Consider the following 19,388-nt stretch of genomic DNA (forward strand, 5'->3'; position numbering starts at 1 on the left):
TGACCATCTCCTTCCCCTCTACTCCTATGCTTTTAAATTAGGGTGGTTCTGTGATTCTCAATCTTTATAATACCAGAGGGCTTGCTAAAGCACAAATTGCTAGGCCCCCAGAATTTGAAGTGGAGCCTGAGAATCTGCATTGCTAACAAGCTTCAAGGTCTGTTCGTCTGAGGACCACACTTTGAGAACCTCGGGGATAGTTAATCGTCTTTGAAGGTTTGTAGTTAATAGAGATCCTCTCAAATCAGTATTTAGTGACTTGTAGTAGGCCTTATCTGAGGTGGTGCTGCGAGTTTGCAGATGAGTTGAAGAATTGAGGCTGGTGGGAGGGAAGAGCCTCGAGAGACATAAGAAGGCAATGGGAGTGAAAGGCAGATTGAGGGGTTCAAGTGAGAGGAAGAAACCCAACCTGACACGGATCTCACTGCCATGTGAAGTGATTGCTTTATTGAGTTTGATCGCTGAGGTGGTGACAGGAGCTGTACCTAAAACAGATGGATAAGGCCCTGAAGGTTTTATTGTAGTCCCTTCTGTATTAAAGAGAAGAAATGGACAAGTTCTTTGAACTTTCATAATGATACTCATTTTCCTTGACAGTGGGTATTCATGGCCAGATGGGGAACTCCTTCTTTTGGGCAAATAAAGTCATAAAGGTAAGCTGTGACAATTGGATGGTCACATTTCTTTTATTTTATTGATAGGGTTGGAATCTAAGTAGAACAGAGACGTACACAGCTTTTTCTTCTTCAGAGTCCTAAGACATGATTTTTTAAGAAAAATATATTTTAGTGATTTTTTACAGAGAGGAAGGGAGAGGGATAGAGAGTTAGAAACATTGATGAGAGAGAATTGTTGATTCAGCTGCCTCCTGCACACTCCCTACTGGGGATGTGCCCGCAACCAAGGTACATGCCCTTGACTGGGATTGAACCCGGGACCCTTCAGTCCGCAGGCCAACGCTCTATCCATTGAGCCAAACCAGTTAGGGCCTAAGACATGATTGTTGATATTTAAGTTCATCTGAAAGCATCAAGGCAGAAAAGAACGCAACTTTTAAATCCAATTTTTACATTCCATTGGTTGCAATTATTTAATATATTATTTTGATTTTAAAAATTAACATTTTGCCATATGTAGGTGGATAATATATGCTCATGAAATCATTGGGATTTTTCCTTCCACCTATGGTCACTAGCAAAAGAATGCCCAAGTGTATTTTTTAAAAGCCTGTTTTAAAAAATATTATTTCAATGAAATACTGTAAATAGGAAATATGGTTCCTCTTTCTATGAAATAGCAATCATTAGGAGAAATAGTGTGAAAATTCCCAAATACTTCCATGATAGCAATATTCAGGAAATAATATTTTACGGTAAACATTTTTAATAAACAGCAGCATAAAATAATCAGTGTTTAATATCATCTCTGGTGTGTGAAATACAAATGCATATATCCTCAATATAAAATAGCCTTTTTGTCATTACAATTCCATGCTTGTCTATTTTAAATGCCCATAATAACAAATCAAACATTAAAGTAATACAGTGATTAAATGCATGCAGTGAAAATAAGAAAAGATACGGTAGGGCGAGATATCTGCATATTGCCATTATATATTTGAAGAAAATCTATTACTGAGTTAAAAACAAATACACAAAAGGAAACAAGGAAACAGACCAGATATAAAAATGCAAAGATATATTTTCACTTCTGTGATACAAACCATAAACAATAGTTTTGTGCAAAAAAGAAAATATCTGAAAATAAAGTCATTTTACAAAAAAACATTGTCAACAAAGCAAAAGATATTTTTCAGTTTGTGAAAAAAATACTATTTTAATACAAAAGGGACTGTGTTATGTAGTATCACAGTGCTATTATAAAATACATTATTACAAGTGGTTTTGAAATTTAGTTTGCTCACCTTAATGACTTCAGTAATTATAAAATGTTTAAAATAAATGTTATAGTTCTTTATAAAAAACTAACTTGAATTATTATTATTATTTTTTACCATAGCAATGTTTTTTCCAGAATAGGCATTTTACTGGCTCATGGAATGCTAATTTCCCTTTAAGGGACTCCTAGAAAAACTCAAGATTCACTGAAATTGTATTTACTTAAAATAATAAATATTCTTGGAAAACAATTGATTGTCGTATGATATACAAAATTGTGGTTTGAATCTTCATCATTAAACAGTTGCATAGCAACAAAAGGATACAAATATTCTCCTCTACCTAAAGTTAAGAAATGTAACTTCTGAGTCAGCTTATTTATGCCACAAAAATGTCTTAATTTAACTCTGAATAAATTTGAATATAGCCGATTGTTTAAGTTCACAGTACCTGTAAGTCCATGTTTGTTTATTTGAAGATTCAGTGTTTGGAAAAACTGTCCTGGTAAACATTTATTTCCTAGATTTCTCATCGTAATGGTATTTTTTTTTTTAAATTGAACAACAATGTGCTTCTAATTCTCTTACATTCTCCTCATCAAATATCATTTCCAGGAATTACTCTATATCTGGAAAGTCTCTTTATAAGTCTCTTTAGCTGTAAAATAATAAAAAAGAGACTTGGAGACATTGTTCTTAGAATAAAGGAGCTATTTTTTAACAAGAGAAAAATCAACCATAACATTCCTTTCTACATAGAACTCGAAACCCATCTACAGGAATTCTAAATTTGGCAAAAGATGGCTAGCAGGTAAATGGCATGAGATGCACATTCGATACCTCCCTCTAACTAAGGTAAAAATAATCATGTTGCTTCTATTATTCAGTTTAAAAAATTCAGTTCATGGTAATCTTTGAAGTGAGAACTCAGTACTTGCTTTTTAAAAATACTGTAATATTTTACAAAATAGAATTCATAGTCTTTGGATTCCAACTAATCCTATGAATAAATTGTCGCAACTCTTGGTGCTGACATTAAAACTGTGACTATTTCCAGATCAGAAAAAAAAAAAAGTGAGAAACTTTAAATTATCTAGATATTGTATCATAGAGTTTCCTACTTCCCCAGAGTCCACTGAACAACTCATAGACAGGAAGTTGCAAGCATGGATGTGCTGATCTGCAGCCACACCTCTATTCGCCAATGTATTCATCCAGGGAAGCTCCCATAAGGCTGTCCCCATGGGAACCCATGGATGCTGATCTAGGTCGGGGGGGCCCTTTTCCTGCCTGCTTCCTTTGGTGCCTCATTTCTAATGCAACAAAATAAACTACCACTACCAACCAGTCATCAACTCCAACATCCACATCTAGCCTTCTTATCGCTTGATGCCCTATATTATTTCAAAGGCCGTGTAAACACACGGTGGAAAAGAAAATGTAGGAAAGGCCTGCATGATCAGCAGAGGAGATTCACAAAGAGCCACACTCGGCACCTTCCCAAAGAAGCCCCACTGCGTAGAAGGCTTCAGGGGCACTTATACTTGTCTTATGGCTCATTTCCATCTGGGATTGCAAATCTGGCCTAAGGCTTCCTCATTGCTTCCGAACATCACTTCCACATAAAGATGCACAGAGTTTAAACTGAACCAACACAATTCCTGAACATAGGTCCTGAAGGAAAGACAGCAGGTAGACAAATGCTACGGTATATACATTTTGGGGAGAGACCGGTCATGGTGACTGAAAGTGAAATACACAAAGCACCATCTGACTTTCCTTTTTGGTTTGATGCTTAGTCACAAGGATCTTTTCCTCTTCGCTGGTTTGCAGGTTTCAGTACGTGAAACGAATCCCAATGTCATGGCACACATCCTGATGAGGCCTTAATCCCACAAGGTTTCTTTCCGGCTGGGTGTCTGCCCTGCTTGGTAAGACACAACTTAAACTTCACAGAAGGTACTTGTTGCAATATCTGCTAAATGAGAACCTGACTTTAATAAAAACATTTGAATATAAATCTTTTCTACGACTTTCTAGTTTTTCCTGTGTACCACATTTACAACAAGTTGTGCATTTTATAACTCTGCAGAAATCATAGATTCGGTGTGTCCGTGAATATTGGAGTCTCCTAGCAAAGATGGTTGCTTTGAGTCTATTTTGTAGGGTTTTTGAGATTTGTTGCCAAAAACGGTGATACCCATCCCACCGGGATGATTTGGAATCGACATGTGTGGTAGTAAAGGAATATTTGCTTCCTGATTGGATCCTGATGAGGGCAAGCTGGTCACGTGGCCAGTGCTCGTTGACCCACTGGCACTGCTCGGGGACCGGCTCTTGGGGGGTGGGCAGTGCTGGATCACTCTGGGAGGACCTGCTGGCTGAAAGTGGGCAGCTGGAAACGCTGCGTATCCAGGAGGTATTGGGTATCCATTGATGGGGATGAATCTCTGGTTCTGAGGTATTGGTGGGCCAATGAAACCAGCAATCTGGCCCTGTGGTGTAATACCCTGGCTCGGGAACATGTAATTGGGATATCTGGGGTTACTGAGATTACTCACTGGGCTGGCACTAAGGGAGGTGGTCTGCGTGGTGGCATTTCCTCCTGACGGAGTCGTGGAGCTGGTGTGACTGGAGAGTCCCTCCCAGGACCGAAGCCGGACGTGAATATCTTTAAATCTTGGTCTCCTAGAAGGAATCTCATTCCAGCATTCTGTCATGAGGCTGTACATTCTGGGTGGGCAGTCTTCGGAGCAGGGTAACAGCTGTCGTTTTCTCACCATTTCGATCACTTCCTGGTTACTGAAGCCATAATAGGGCTGGAGTCCAAAACTGAAGATCTCCCACAAGACAACTCCAAAAGACCAGATATCTGAATCAGAAGAGAATTTGCCATACAGGATGGCTTCGGGGGGCATCCAGCGAATGGGCAGCAACGATTTGCTCTGCACCCTGTAGTAATCAGCGGAGTATATCTCTCTGGAAAGCCCAAGGTCTGAGATCTTCACGTGCAGCTGCTCTCCGATTAAAATATTGCGAGCCGCAAGGTCCTTGTGGACAAAGAAATGACTAGACAGATATTCCATGCCAGCTGCGATCTGAATGGCAATGTGCAGAAAATCTCCATGATCCAGGCTGGATTTCACAGTCCCATCTTCATCACTGCTACAGCCAACATCAGAATGCGGGGACCGCATGATGAGGAACTCGTGGAGATCCCCCTGATTCATATACTCAAAAAGCATGCACACAGGTTGCTCCTGAGTGACAGCACCTAGAAGGCAGACAATATTGGGGTGGTGGAGCTCGGCCATCAGGGACGCCTCCTGTTGGAAGTCTGTCCATTGCTGGGGGTTGTTATAGTCTTTTAAGGTCTTTATAGCAACCAACTGAGCATGGTCCATGCCTGGGAGATAGAGATGGCCCTTATAGATCTTTCCAAAGGCACATTCGCCCAATTCTTCCATAAAACGTACAGCAGAAAGTGGCAGTTCCTTAGCCTTGCTCTGTATGAAAGAAAGGAAAAGTGTGGTTTAAAATATTTCTTTTTTTGAAAAAAATTGTAATTGATTTTTAGACAGAAAGGAAGGGAGAGGGAGAGAGAGATAGAAACATCAATGATGAGAGAGACACATTGATTGGCTGCCTCCTGCACGCCCCCTACTGGGGATTGAGCCCACATCCCGGCATGTGCCCTGATTGGGAATCTAATCTGGGACCTCTTGGCCCATGGGACGGCACTCACTCCACTCAGCCACACCAGCTGGGTTAAAACATTTCTTAAGACACCTTCTTGGCATCTGGAAGGAACGGGTGGAACATAGAAAGGTTCTATAAATTAGATTAAAATATTGTAGGTGTATACATTTTAAATAGTTGGCTGCAACTTAGGGGAGTCGTCATCGGTACCTTTCTGCCCATCACTCCCCAACTCACCCTTCTACACCCCTTGCTCCAACAATGGTTTCCTGCTGTTGCCTAGAGTCTCGCTACTCCCACTGCGGTCTTGGAACAGCAACATCAGCATCAATGGAAGCTTCTTACAAACGAGGCCTCCTGGGCCCACCTCTGACCCACTGAGTGAGAATGTGCTTTGACCAGGCCCCGCGTGTTCCAGTGGACATCAGAGCACGAGAAGCACGGCTGCAGACGATACAGCCTTCATTCTTAGCCCGGCACTGGGAGTGTCCGTGATTTGGCCCTCACCTGCCTACCCTGGCTCCTCCTCTCTGATAGCATCACTGTAGTTCAACAGGCCTCCTTGCCGTCCACCCTAAACCACCGTGCACATGATGGCCTAGTACCTTTATTCCTGCAATGCTCTCCTATTCTTAGGATATTCATTGTACGAAAAGCAAGAGAAACCAAATGAAAGACTGTCCTCACAGTAGAGCTGGGGAGACTTGGAATGGGCTCCTCTCTGCTTATCGAATCCTTGCCTCCTCTGAAGCGCTCCTTGACCACTATGGTCTTGGCCTCCTCCGGAGTCCTTTGGCTTTATGGTCTGAATGCCACTACGTGCAAGAAGCAGGGTGGTGGCTGGTTACACGCATGACCGCTACAGCCAGCCAATCAGATTTGAATCCTGAGTTCTCCACTTACCAGCTGTGTGACCCCGAGTAAAATATTGAACCACCTCATGCCTCAATTCCTTTGTCTGTAAAATGAGATGATAATACTTGATACAATTTACTTATCTTGTAGGATTCTTGCGAACTTTTAATATGTTAGCATCTGTAAAGTACCCAGCATGCTGTCTGACACATGGTAAGTGCTACTTAACTTTGACTATTATTAACTTGCTGTATGTTTTGTCTTAATCAGATTTCAATGCCTTGCATTTCCCTTCATACCAATTGATATGCCTATGGCTTTGCAAGTGGGCTGTTGACTGACTGCCCTTAAAACAGACGGGGGAAAGCATGTGCCTCACAATAAAAATAAGTATTAAATGGTGACATTTGATCTTGGCAGTAAATGTCTACCGGGTCCTGTGTTTTTCCTATTTTTAAAAATTCACCTCAAATCTAGCCTGACGTTTATTCTAATTTGTTAGGGAAGAAGTCATAAAAGCAATGCATTTGTACATAAACGGATTTTTGAAATAATCCCTGTACCTTAAATCTTTATTTTGGGGGAAAAGAATGCTGCTCTGCGGATCCCAATTGAAGCTGACAATGCTGCAAATCCATCTGGAATGCAGAGCTCTCCACACGGAGTTTAAAACAACAGTTTGGAAAAATAAGTAAAAAAAAACCCCAAAAAACCCTTCTCTAATCCAAACTCTACTAATTTAGAATTCATGATGATCGGCTCTGTTCTAGGCTGACATTTTCCAGGGCAAAAATGCCCTCTAACCTAATTATAAGTGTAAACAGACTTCCAGCAAAACACCCAGTAGGAAGGACAAAATGGAATTGAAGGTTTCGAAACATTAATTCTTCTCTGCAAATATTATTGCAAATAGGTCTCATTTATTTGTTCAAGCAGAGTTTATGGGGTTTGTATTTGAAAATACAGGTCTTATAGGAAAGTTACTTCTGCTAAAACTAATAGTAATGCATTGCTTATCAGCGGTTCTCAACCTGTGGGTCGCGACCCCTTTGGCGGTCGAATGACCCTTTCACAGGGATCGCCTAAGACCATCCTGCATATCAGATATTTACATTACGATTCATAACAGTAGCAGAATTACAGTTATGAAGTAGCAACGAAAATAATTTTATGGTTGGGTCACAACATGAGGAACTGTATTTAAAGGGCCAGAAGGTTGAGAACCACTGGCTTAGATATTTAGTAAATTAAAGCTTATTGATCTATTTGTTCATTACAGTACTGTTTGTAATGGCAAAAGGTTAGAAACAACTTCAATGTTTACCTAGAGGAGAAATCTGATTAATTACGGTGGAGCCAGTAAACAAAATATTATATAGAACAAATTAGGACTCTTTCTATATACTGATATGGAGAGATCTCCAAAAGCCTATTGCTAAGTTAAATATAAAGTGCAAAGCCCAGCCAGTGTGGCACAGTTGGTTGAGCATTGTCACATGCAACAAGAGGTTGCTAATTGGATTCCCAGTTAGGGCACATGCTGGGTTGTGGGCTCGATCCCCAGTAGAGGGCTTGCAGGAGGCAGCCAATCGATGTTCCTCCATCTCCCTCTCCTTTCCTCTCTGTGAAATCAAATAAAACATATTTTAAAATAAAATAAAAAGTAAAAAACAAAAACCAGTAATACTGTATTCTGCTTTTGTGTGAAAGAGGAGAAGACAAAGAATATATTCATGTGTCTTTGCATAAAGAAACGATGCTCAGGAAACAACAGTGGCGACTGGGAGGGCACAGAGGTGAGAACTAGGAGGAGGGGACAGAGGTGGAAGGTTTTTTTACTTCGTGCCTTTTTATTCTTTTAAAATTTTGAACCAGGCAAAATATGTTACCAATTCAAAAAAGTATGTCATTAAAAAAAAAACATATGACCAATCTTCCCATCAGATTGAATCAGATAATTTCTTCTGCAATCACAGGCCCATCCACTATTTCCCATTTTGCTTATAGGGGCTGGGTTCTTGCGGGCGCTATGGAGTTCCTTTGGGAGAATAGCATGTGGGGGATGGGAAAAGGAACCCACTGAACCAACCCTACTGTTTTCTCTTGCTGCACTCAGATGACTTTGCTTTTGTGACAAGACTGAGCCAAAGGGATGTTTTCCTGCAGGACATTAAGACTGAGATTTCCATCAGAACGTTTCCTAATGATGTAACTGAATCCAATTTATGGGAAGGTCCCTGGAATGGCATAGAAAATGTTACTTTTTTTAAAAATCTAAACAGGATCCTCTGGCTTTTGGTGATAGAGAAGAACAAGGGACTGAATAATACACTTCTTTTGAGGGAAAATGGGACTTAGGAACTAAACCCAAGGAATAGTAGACTGATATAATGAGGAATTAGAACTCCTCCTCCCTCCTGCTGCTGCTGAAATTAACCCATAGGCAGGGTGGTGTAATTCAACTCATGTGACTTTGGGCTCATACAAATTGGAATTCACATCTTGGACTTGTTGCTTTCTATTAATAGGTAATACTCATACAGCATGGACTATGTGCGAGACACTGTTCTAAGCACTGAACAAATATGAACTTATTTAATACAACAGTCCTGTGGGGTAGGCCCTATTTATTAGCTGGTTGGCCATGGGTGAGTTTCTTAACTTTTCTGAACCTCTATTTCATAGCTATGAAATAATATAACATCTACCTTCCATGGTTACAGTAGGGATGAGATGCAACAATGTATGAAAGCAACTTCACCTATTAAGTTCTCTTTAAATAAATCTTACTTTTCTTATTAGGGAAGTCATCTAAGAAGTGGAGTAACTACAAATGATTTCTAGACAGTCTTCTATAATGTCATCTATTAAAACAATATATGATAAGTTTCCTCTTGTTAATATTTCTCTGTTGTCCTATAGTTGTTAGTGTTCTTTAAAAAAAAATGTCTTTAAAAAAATGACAGAGACTATATTTGGATACTGAGGATGGGTGATGAAGATGGAGGGACAAGAACCTGTGTGGCAGAGCGGATAGTGGCAGATGGGGAAAGGGAGCGAGCAAGCCAAACTTCAGGGGCTTGGAAGAGAAGAGGACAGGACGGAGGCACCAGCCGGACACGTGGCCCCTGCGGCTTCATGACTAAGAAGTCTGCCCACAGTCCCCTACACCCAGGTGGCAAATGAGCCATTTTACAGGTGAAGAAAGAGGCTTTCAGGAGTACCAAGACTTTGCAGGACCCAAAAGAGCTACACTCGTGCGTGCAAGGCCTTCTGCGTTGGGCCCCGCCATTCTGTCTGAAACCAGAGAAGCCTGCTGGCCGGGAATCCCTGTGGGCCTTGGCAGGTCTCTGAAGGCTCCGCCTGGGGCCTGACACCGTGTGGGGCTGTGGGGCCAGCCTTCAGTGTGTGGTCACTCGGTGGAGTTAGAATGGCTCTGCCTCCCTGTTCAGACACACAAGAGAGTCCATTTCGACCCAAAGTGTGTCTTGCCATATCTTACCGATACCTGGTGGGTCACCGAGCACAGGGTGTCAGCTCTGCTCCAGCCTGTATCAGGGAGGAGGAGGGGTTCGCCGGAGCTAGTCAGAGCCACATGTGGGGGCGTGCTTTGGAAAGAAGCACAGAAAGCAACGAACATGGCAGATTTCACAGAATCTTTCCTGCAAACACCTGTGCTGCAGCCGGCATGGAAGTGCCCAGAAAAAGCCGGCTCGGAGCTGGGTTTCAGGGGAACGATTTACACAGTGATTTGCATTTTTTAAATGCTCAAGTTACTTGGTACAAATGAGTCTTAACTACAGACTCATTTTCAAATTTCACATAAATCCTGAACTAGTTAAAAAATCATAAAAACCCTTAAAGAAGCAGCCAGTAGATGTACGGTAACGGCAGGAAATTAGCTGTATTGTTGGGGAACAGATGGTTTACATTATACAAACCCCTTAGGCTAAACTTGTTTAGGTCTGGCATATTGTAAATTATATTTTAGTAATGAAAGTGAAATGACCTCTGCTTGACCTCCAGTGGGGTTTGTCTGTTTGAACCAATGCAGTGGAAAACTATGAAAGAAAATGAAGTCATAAAGTTTTGGCAGTTCAATTTTGGCTCATTTCAAGTTAAGGGGTTATAAATCTGTTTAGTTTCTGTTTGACAAGTATTTGTCATACAGGGATGTACAAAATGTAGAGAAGTGTAAAATACACACGAGGCACGGTGCCAAAGTAAACCCAGTACAAAGGGAGACTGGAATGAATAGGGTCCCAGGCTCCTATCTCTTTATCACTCCCTCCATTAGTTGAATGACAAGATGGGCTCGGTTTATTATACGCTGTAAGGCAATTAAGTACCTTAAAACTGAAACAGGCTTTCAGTTTAAATGTTAACATTTTTACTTCTCAAAAGTAAACACACATCTGCCCCAGTGCGCTTTTAAAAATTATATAATTTGGGGTGGGGGAGAGAAAAATCAAAGCTGATGTAGAAGTTGATACGTTAGTCTCCAATCCGATTGTGCTTCTTCCCTTAGAGCAGTGGTTCTCAACCTTCCTAATGCCGCGACCCTTTTATACAGTTCCTCATGTTGTGGTGACCCCCAATTTCATTGTTACAAATTGAACATAATTAAAGCATAGTGATTAATCACAAAAACAATATGTAATTATATATGTGTTTTCCGATGGTCTTAGGCGACCCCTGTGAAAGGGTCGTTCGACCCCCAAAGGGGTCGCAACCCACAGGTTGAGAACCGCTGCCTTAGAGCAACTGTGGGGAGAACACTGGAGAGGCAAGTCCCTTAGATATGAGTCAGACTGTCTCAATGGCTGATGCTGATGGCTTCTTTCACCTGAGTGCTGAATACAAAGTGGGGACATGTGAACCTTCTAGATACATGAACCTGAGATAGGAAAGCAATGGATCATGGGGTAGGGTTTTAAAAAATTCCAATTATGTAGGTGGCAGGTGGATGAGGAGGACAGACTCAGTGATTTTATCTCTTTCCACCTTTGGGAAGTTACACCTTAGGTGCTAATACATTTGAAATGACTCCTCTGGGTGACAGGGCTTACTGCTAACCTTCCATTTCCTGCTTACCCCACATAAGTGATTACCACCGGAAATGAGGGGAGAATTGTGTGAGGGCCACCTACATTTGTGTGCAGCAGGGGTCCCCTCTGTGACTTTTGGCCTCTAACCGGAACAGGGTATGAATGCTCTACTTTTGAGTTTTACTTGAAGCCAACACACAGATAAAAAGCAGAGCTACATTCTCTGGGACAGGAAGGTGGCTCCAATAGCAAGGGGTGAAAAAGAACTGAAGCTCATACTCATGCAACCCACCCCGGCCCCTCCAGGTCCTGTGCTAGTTCCTTTCCTATTCCCGAATGCCCCACGACTGCTGCCCTTTTACAAATCTTCCTTGCTCTACATTTGCTGAACTAGCTGGATACAAATGTCTGTAGGAGAGCAGGTTCCGCATGATAGCATTGGTCCTCAGACCCCTCAGAGGAACAGTGAAGCAGATCCGGGCCCTACTGAAACCACAGGGGTAACGTGGGTACCAGGAGGACACTCCTAGGTCCTTTTTCTCTTTGGAAGCACAGTTTCCTCTGAGATCGGTACTGCGTGGGGACTTACTTGCTCTGTGAAGCTCAAGTACTGACCAGCATCCTCTATATCAGAGCAGGTATTGGAACCCCCTCGGGCGGGGGGGGGGGGGCGCTTGTTAAAACACAGTGCTAGGCCCCACTCCCAGAGTTTCTGATTCCGCAGGTCAGAGAGTCTGCATTTCTGACAGGTTCCCAGGGATGAGGGTGAACCCACATGGAGGCTTCACGTGGAGAATCGCTGGTGCATGTGCCTGTGCCTGGGTGTGGGTCAGACAACGGCTTCGTGATCTGGGTGCCTGCTCCTTGCCTGATAAATGACCACAGTGTGTCTGAGGAACCTGGTTGAGCAACTCTGACTTACACAACATAGAGAAGTAATACTCTGCTTCAGAAGATGCTTTGGAAATGCCAGCGAGAGAAAAATGTAGGGCCCATTGACTAGTACTGACTGGGCTTATATTCTGCATGGCTACTGTCTTAGCAAGAGTCATTGAAATGTAAGTCACTCTGTAGCTTAGGCCACGGCATCAGTTTATTTTCTTCGCATGTGCAGCCAATTGTGTGGGACATATTTTAATAGCTGTTTGCATCAGTCAGCTGATAGTGTAAATACTATATGCCAAAAGAGTATCCATACAGAATACAATAGGTCCTTGGGTTACGTCAGAGATCCGTTCCTACGGCGTGACGTAACGCGATTTTCGCCATAAGTCGGAACCCACCTACATAAGCACCTACGTCACTCACATGGAGCACATACACAGCAGGAATGAAGTGAAACAGTAAAAAAAATTTAAAAGAAAGATCACAATTCCTGACCTTTACTTGTGGTAAATAAATAATAAAAAACATAAAGCACATGTGTACATATGTTGAAATGATGGAACTTTTTAAAAAATAAATAAATGGGAGATGGTGACGTAACCACGAAAAGACGTTGTTGAATCCAACGTTACCCAAGGACTGCCTGTGGTATATTAGCCATGCAAGAACCGAGTAGAGAAGGTGCAGCGCCTATCCTAGATGCTTGCCATCTGAGGTGAATACTAGGTAGCATGTATTGAATACCGACCATGTGCAAGACACTGAGATCATAATAATAGCTATGATTTTTTTGGAGTGTTTATGTGCTATGCTACGAGTACTTTATGCACAGTAACTCATTTCATCCTTACAACAACCCTATGAAATTGGTCACTGTGACTATAACTCCCATTTTACAGATGGAGAACCTGAGGATCAGAATAGTTAAGTGATCCCACAGTTACTAGGTTGTAAATTCGGATTCCAGAGTCTCTTCTGAATGACTACACTACAGTCCCTTGTCTGCTCTCCAGGTGCTTAATGCATCAATTCATTTAATGCATTGTGATGAGGATCACAGCCCTGTGACATTTACACTATGATTTCTCCATTTTATGGGTCAAAAAAACAAAAATCAAGGCATTCCCTGGTTAAGTAGCTTGCCTAAAATAGTACCACTGTTAAGTGGTGATGTCAAGACTCAAATCCAGCTCAGCCGGTATGGCTCAGTGGTTGAATGTGGACCCGTGAACCAGGAGGTCATGGTTCAATTTTGGTCAGGCTTCAGGCTCTATCTCCAGAAGGGGCATGAAGGAGGCAGCGGATCAATGATTCTCTCTCATCATTGATATCTGTACCTCTCTCTCCCTCTCCCTTCCTCTCTGAAATCAATAAAAATATATATTTAAAAAAGGGACTCAACTTCAAGCATGTCTGACTCCAAAGTTGGCATATTTTTCTGGGAAGAAGTGACAATTTTCATTCAACCCTCAAAGGGGTCCATAATTTAAAAAGCATGAAGCCCGCTGGTATAGAAGTGGGAACGTCTATGAGCAACTGCTCTCTGGTCCCTGATGGAGACCTTACTCTAGATCAGTGGTTCTCGACCTTCCTAATGCCACGACCCTTTAATACAGTTCCTCATGTTGTGGTGACCCCCAATATCATTATTACAAATTAAACATAATTAAAGCATAGTGATTCATCACAAAAACAATATGTAATTATATATGTGTTTTCCGATGGTCTTAGGCGACCCCTGTGAAAGGGTCGTTGGACCCCCAAAGGGGTCTCGACCCACAGGTTGAGAACCGCTGCTCTAGATCATCTGCTGTCTCTACAGGTTGACTGGGATAAGTGAGCTGAACTTTTCAACAGCAGCCTTTGCCTGAATTGGGCACAAGAGCCCTAGAGAGCATATGACATTGAGATTTTTTAAATTTTTTTTTTTTTTAGTATCTGGACTTGGCTGTTGACAGGAATCTGTTTTACTCCAAAGCCGATTCTCCTTTCTTGTGCATTTTACTGGTTCTTAGGTAAACAGTGTTCGAATTGTGAAACAATTGACTCCACTCATAAATGGAAATGATTACATTTTACAAGCTTAAAGGCCACAACCATTTTATTTTAGGAGGTTATGGACATTTTCAAAGACTGCAGTCGAACTAAGTGCCTCTTGGCTTATGCAAGCAGATTCTAGAGGGAGTTTCAACCAATCGTTTGCCACATTTGCTCAGAGTTCAGCGGCACTTCTCTGGAAGTGATTTAACATCAGAAACAGTTCTTTTCTCTGTAACGTAGCTTTCTAATAGTTGGTTTGAATGTCTGGTGGCGACCAGGGCTGGTTCTGTGGTGGAGTTGCTTTGTAATGTCAACGGGAGAGATTCTGTTCTCCTGGAAAGAGGCAGCGCAGATGCCAGTAATTTTAGTGTCAGCTGGGGCCACCGCGGGCCTGCCGTGGGCCTGTGTGTCTCAGTCAGCCCCCAAGTTGAAGCAATCGGGTGAAATGGGCAAGAACCACTGGAGCTCTGGACCTGGGCCTGCCCGGGTTTGAGTCTTGGCTCTGTCACTTACTAGCTGTGTGACTTTGGGCAAACTCTTAAGTCTCAAGCCTCGGTTTCCTCACCCCACAACTCAGGCTCAAATCAGTACCTACTTCCTAGGGTTATTATACAGATTCTGTTGAGATAATGGGTGTGAAGCTCTTCAGCTTGTTGGTAAGACCCGTTCATAATAGAGCCATGTGTGATACTCACTCTCCCCGCCCTCATTACCAGACCGCCTCCACCTGATGGGCTTCATCCAGGGTGTGAGCTGGGTGTGGGACAGTGGATTGGTGCTAACTGGATGGGCACGAGGAACACCCCACCCTGTGTGCTGCCCTCCCCTCTGTCCTCACCCCCGGGGATGCTGTGGGCTGTGGCGCCTGCAGCTTCCCCCTCGACCCACATGGCCCTGCACACAGTATTTGGTAGTTGATTAAAAAGTTTGTGGTTGTTCATATTATTGCATTAACAAAAGTAAAAGAAACTTCTAGCTGATGAGTACCTGTGAGGTGCCAGACATACTCCCTGGAAGTGCTAAAAACATCTCTTTTAGAGCAGATTGGTGGTTGCCAGAGGTGCAGAGCGGGTAAAATGGGTGCAGGGAGTCAAAAGGTACACACTTCCACTTATAAAATAAATAAGCCGAGGGGAGGTAATGTACAGCGTGGAGACTATCATTAATAATACCGTACTGTATATTTGAAAGTGGCTAAGAGAGTAAATCTTACAAGTTCTCATCACCAGAAAGTAAACTTTTGTTACTATGTATGGTGAGGAATGCTCACGAGACTTGGGGTGATCATTTGACAATATGAACAAATATCGAATCATGCTGTTTACACCTGAAACTACTATAATGTTGCATGTCAATTATATTTCAATAAAAAAATTTAAAATATCTCTTTTAAGTACTATTTTTATCCTTGCTTTATAAGTGAGAACAAAAAGGTTCAAAGTACTCGCTTAAGATCTCACAGCCAGTAGTAAACGACTGAGCCAATATTTGTGATCATATCTCTCTGCCTCTACATGCTTGCTCTTTGAAGTATGTCATACTGCCTCCCAGAAAGAGACTAAGAGAAAAATGTGGCTGCAAAGGTAAGTTAGGGCCAGAGAGTCTGGACTCTAGGGCGCTGGGAGAGAGAATTTTATAACTTGAGATTGGTCCTTCCAGAATCATTATATTGAGTGGGAGCTCAAGTGATGCCAGAGATGAAGTCAGCATGAGAGAGCGAGAAAGAAAAAGAGGACTGGCAAACATTAGAGGATGCTCCCATTTAGGGAATTATGGGAAGAACCAGGGAAGGAAACAGGAGGAGATAGGAGGAAAGCCAAGAAAAAAAGTATTTCAAGATGGTGGTTAAGAGCATCAAATGCTCCAGAGAAATGAAAGAGGATGAAGCCTGGAGAAGGGCACTGGATGAAATGACATCACTGGAGATTCCAGGGAGGTCCCTGTCAAAAGAACAATGAACTCAGAGGCCTGGGAGACAATGGCTTTAAGGGAGTAAGTGGAGAAGTTGCTGAGGACATTTCAGTGCCAAGTGTGGTGACATTGGGTAAGGCCAGGGGTTTCCAAGGGGTAGCGGGACACAGTAGGCCTTTTAGGTGGAAGGAAGCATCTTGCTGGCAAAACGGACAGGCCCGGAGAAATAATCATGAGTCAGGACATTCAGCAACTACCTTGGCTGGAAAGGAGGAGGAGAGATGAATTGCCTTTGGAAGCGAAGAAACAGAGAAGCTGGCTAGAGATGAGGTTAAGTTGAGAAATAAAATACAACTACCAGCTTCAGAAAGCTAGGCAAATCCAGCTTCCTCCCCAGTGTTCCTCACATCAGCCAGAGCGGCAGGAGTTTGACCCACAGGCCAACTCAGGCTTTGGCTGTAGCCCTCCCTCGAGCCCACGCTTCTTTGCCCCTCATTCTCAAACTCCTCCATCCCTTCACCTCTCTGTGAGCCTAAATCCCATGCAGTGAGTCACAGAGGGAAGGACAGAACAGGGTTCACCCTTGGCTTGAGGGGGAGGCTCTGCCCCTTCCTGACTCTCAGGGGAGCACATTCCACAGCTTTTCTCCCTTAAAAGCACCGTTAGCGACTGCTCTGTTTTTCAGACACATGAGAGTTGGTAGGGTCCAGGGAGAGAAAGGAATTATGGAGAAGGGAAGTTGGGGCTTACAGGCTTCTCAGATGTGGCTTGCTTTCCATCATTCTTTTAAAGAGCACCTAGTCAGCTCGGCCGGCGTGGCTCAGTGGTTGAGTGTCTACCTCTGAACCAGGAGGTCACGGTTCATTTCCCAGTCAGGGCACATGCCCAGGTTGCAGGCTCGATCCCCAGTGTGGGGCGTGCAGGAGGCAGTGATCAATGATTCTCTCTCATCATTGATGTTTCTATCTCTCTCTTTTTAAGTAAGAAAAGCACCCGGTCAGATTGTAAAATCGTAATGCCTCCTTCGTTCATGCATTGCTGGAGTACTCATCAGGAGATTTTAAAGATGGAAACGATAGGCGATTATCTAATCCCACCCAATGGCTTGAAATCTCTGGCTGAACAAGAGAAAATAAAAATACACAGTCCTTTACAATTACATGAACACAGCCTGCCACTTCTCTGAGCAGCGGAGACCTCTGACACTCAGAGAGGCTTCTCAGGGCCGCAGGGCAGCTGGGGGTCAAGCCAGGGAGAGCATCTTCATTTCCCAACTGTTCAAGGCTCAGAGTGAAGGTGCCGCTCTGGTCAGGCCGCTGGCTTCCGTTCCCCACAGATCAGAAGGAAACTCGGCCTCATCAAAAGTTTTAACCATCACCTCTCTGGGGACTCACGCCAGGTCCTGTCAGCCAGTCTGTCTGCGGAGGCCTAGTGTCCCCCCTGAAGGGCACGGATTTCTCATCTCCCAGAGGAGCCTCTCCTAATCCAAACACTCAGGCGGATAGTAGCAGCTCGGCAAGTGCAGAAAGATGGAAACAGAGAGTGTGAACCCTGAAGGGCACATTCATGTGGATAAATAAGAAGGAGAAATAAGAATAAGGCCCGCCTCCATCCTTCCTTCCTTTTTCATCCCAGCCGGCAAATATCCTTTTGATTTTATGCTGGAAGGTGTTTGTTTTCAGGACTTTTTCCTCCTCCATTCTTATGCGTGTCCCTTCCTTTTAGATTTTATAGGTACTGGAATATTTATGTGTCGGTGACCTTTGAAAGCAGCTTCAGAGATTGGCTGTTTACAGTTAGGAATTTTCTCTAAGGTCTACAAAGCCCTTTGTGCTTTTTCCAGGAAAGGCACTCAATAAGAACCAAAACAAACAACTGCACAACTCAAATCTGATTGGAGCCAAATCTCTTAGGAGAGTAAGAAAAAAAAGTCTGCATTTGTTTCTGCTGCTTCTTCCCTCCTGCCCCCACCTCCTCCTCAACCCAGTCAAATCTGCTTGAGTCGTTGCTGCTTCCCGTCAGGTTCAGAATTGCTTGTGAGATGTTTATGGCTACATTGGAAACCTTGTGTTGGAAAACATCTTGACACTGGGAGATGTTGCAAGGCACAATTTAAAAATGGCCCCAAAATGATGAAAACAATACTCACATCGCCAAGTCTTTGGGAAAATTTATCCCAGGATATTTAACATTTGTCTCTATGACCATGGAGGATGGAGGACTATTTTTGCTCTGGCCAAATTCCACATGACAGACTCCACCATTGAGGCTTACAACTGTTATTCAGGCCAATAAAAGATTTGTCACAACTGGGGTGATGCCTGTGGTTAGAGTTCAACTAGAACTGACCAAATGGAATCCCATTTAGTTGTTTGCCTGGCCTCCCACTCCCTCTTCCCGGTATCACTTGTTCTGCAAAAACGTTTTCATGGGGTCAGGCAAGTGGAAGGGCTTTGCCTGGAGTTGAAAAGTCCTATATTCACATTTTGTCTCTTTTCATTTCGAGCTCTTTGACCTTGGGCAAGTTAATCAGTTTGAGTCTTGGTTACCCTGCTTGTACAAGAGTGATAATAATACCTATCTATAATAATAAAAGTGTAATATGCTAATTAGACCAGACAGCTGAACAACCTTCCGGATGTCATTCCGGACGTCCTTCCGGATGAAGCTGCGGCAGTAGGGGCCAAGGCAGAGGTGGTTAGGGGCAATCAGGCAGACAGGTGAGTGTTTAAGGGTGATCAGGAAGGCAGGCAGAGTCATTAGGGGCAATCAGCCAGGCAGGCAGAGTGGTTAGGGGCGATCAGGCAGGCAGGAGAACAGTTAGGGACGATCAGGCAGGCAGGCCAAGTGGTTGTGCAATCAGGCAGGCAGGCAGAGTGGTTGGTTAGGGGCAATCAGGCAGACAGGTGAGTGTTTAAGGGTGATCAGGAAGGCAGGCAGAGTCATTAGGGGCAATCAGCCAGGCAGGCAGAGTGGTTAGGGGAGATCAGGCAGGCAGGCAGGCAGAGGTGTTAGGGGCGATCAGGCAGGCAGGCAGAGTGGTTAGGGGCAAT

General features: G+C 43.3%; 1 protein-coding gene across 1 annotated transcript in view; it reads right to left on the minus strand.

Moving 5' to 3' along the window:
• Positions 1 to 1,683: 1,683 nt before the first annotated feature.
• Positions 1,684 to 19,388, minus strand: part of ROR1 (receptor tyrosine kinase-like orphan receptor 1) — a 174,073-nt gene continuing 156,368 nt past the window's right edge. Inside the window, exon 11 of the mRNA XM_014549239.1 lies at positions 1,684 to 5,403. Within this exon, the coding sequence (XP_014404725.1) occupies positions 3,976 to 5,403 (1,428 nt within the window). The 3' untranslated portion in view covers positions 1,684 to 3,975. The remainder of the gene's footprint in view (positions 5,404 to 19,388) is intronic.

Source organism: Myotis brandtii, unplaced genomic scaffold, assembly GCF_000412655.1.
Source record: "Myotis brandtii unplaced genomic scaffold, ASM41265v1 scaffold540, whole genome shotgun sequence".
In the NCBI taxonomy this organism is placed as follows: domain Eukaryota; kingdom Metazoa; phylum Chordata; class Mammalia; order Chiroptera; family Vespertilionidae; genus Myotis; species Myotis brandtii.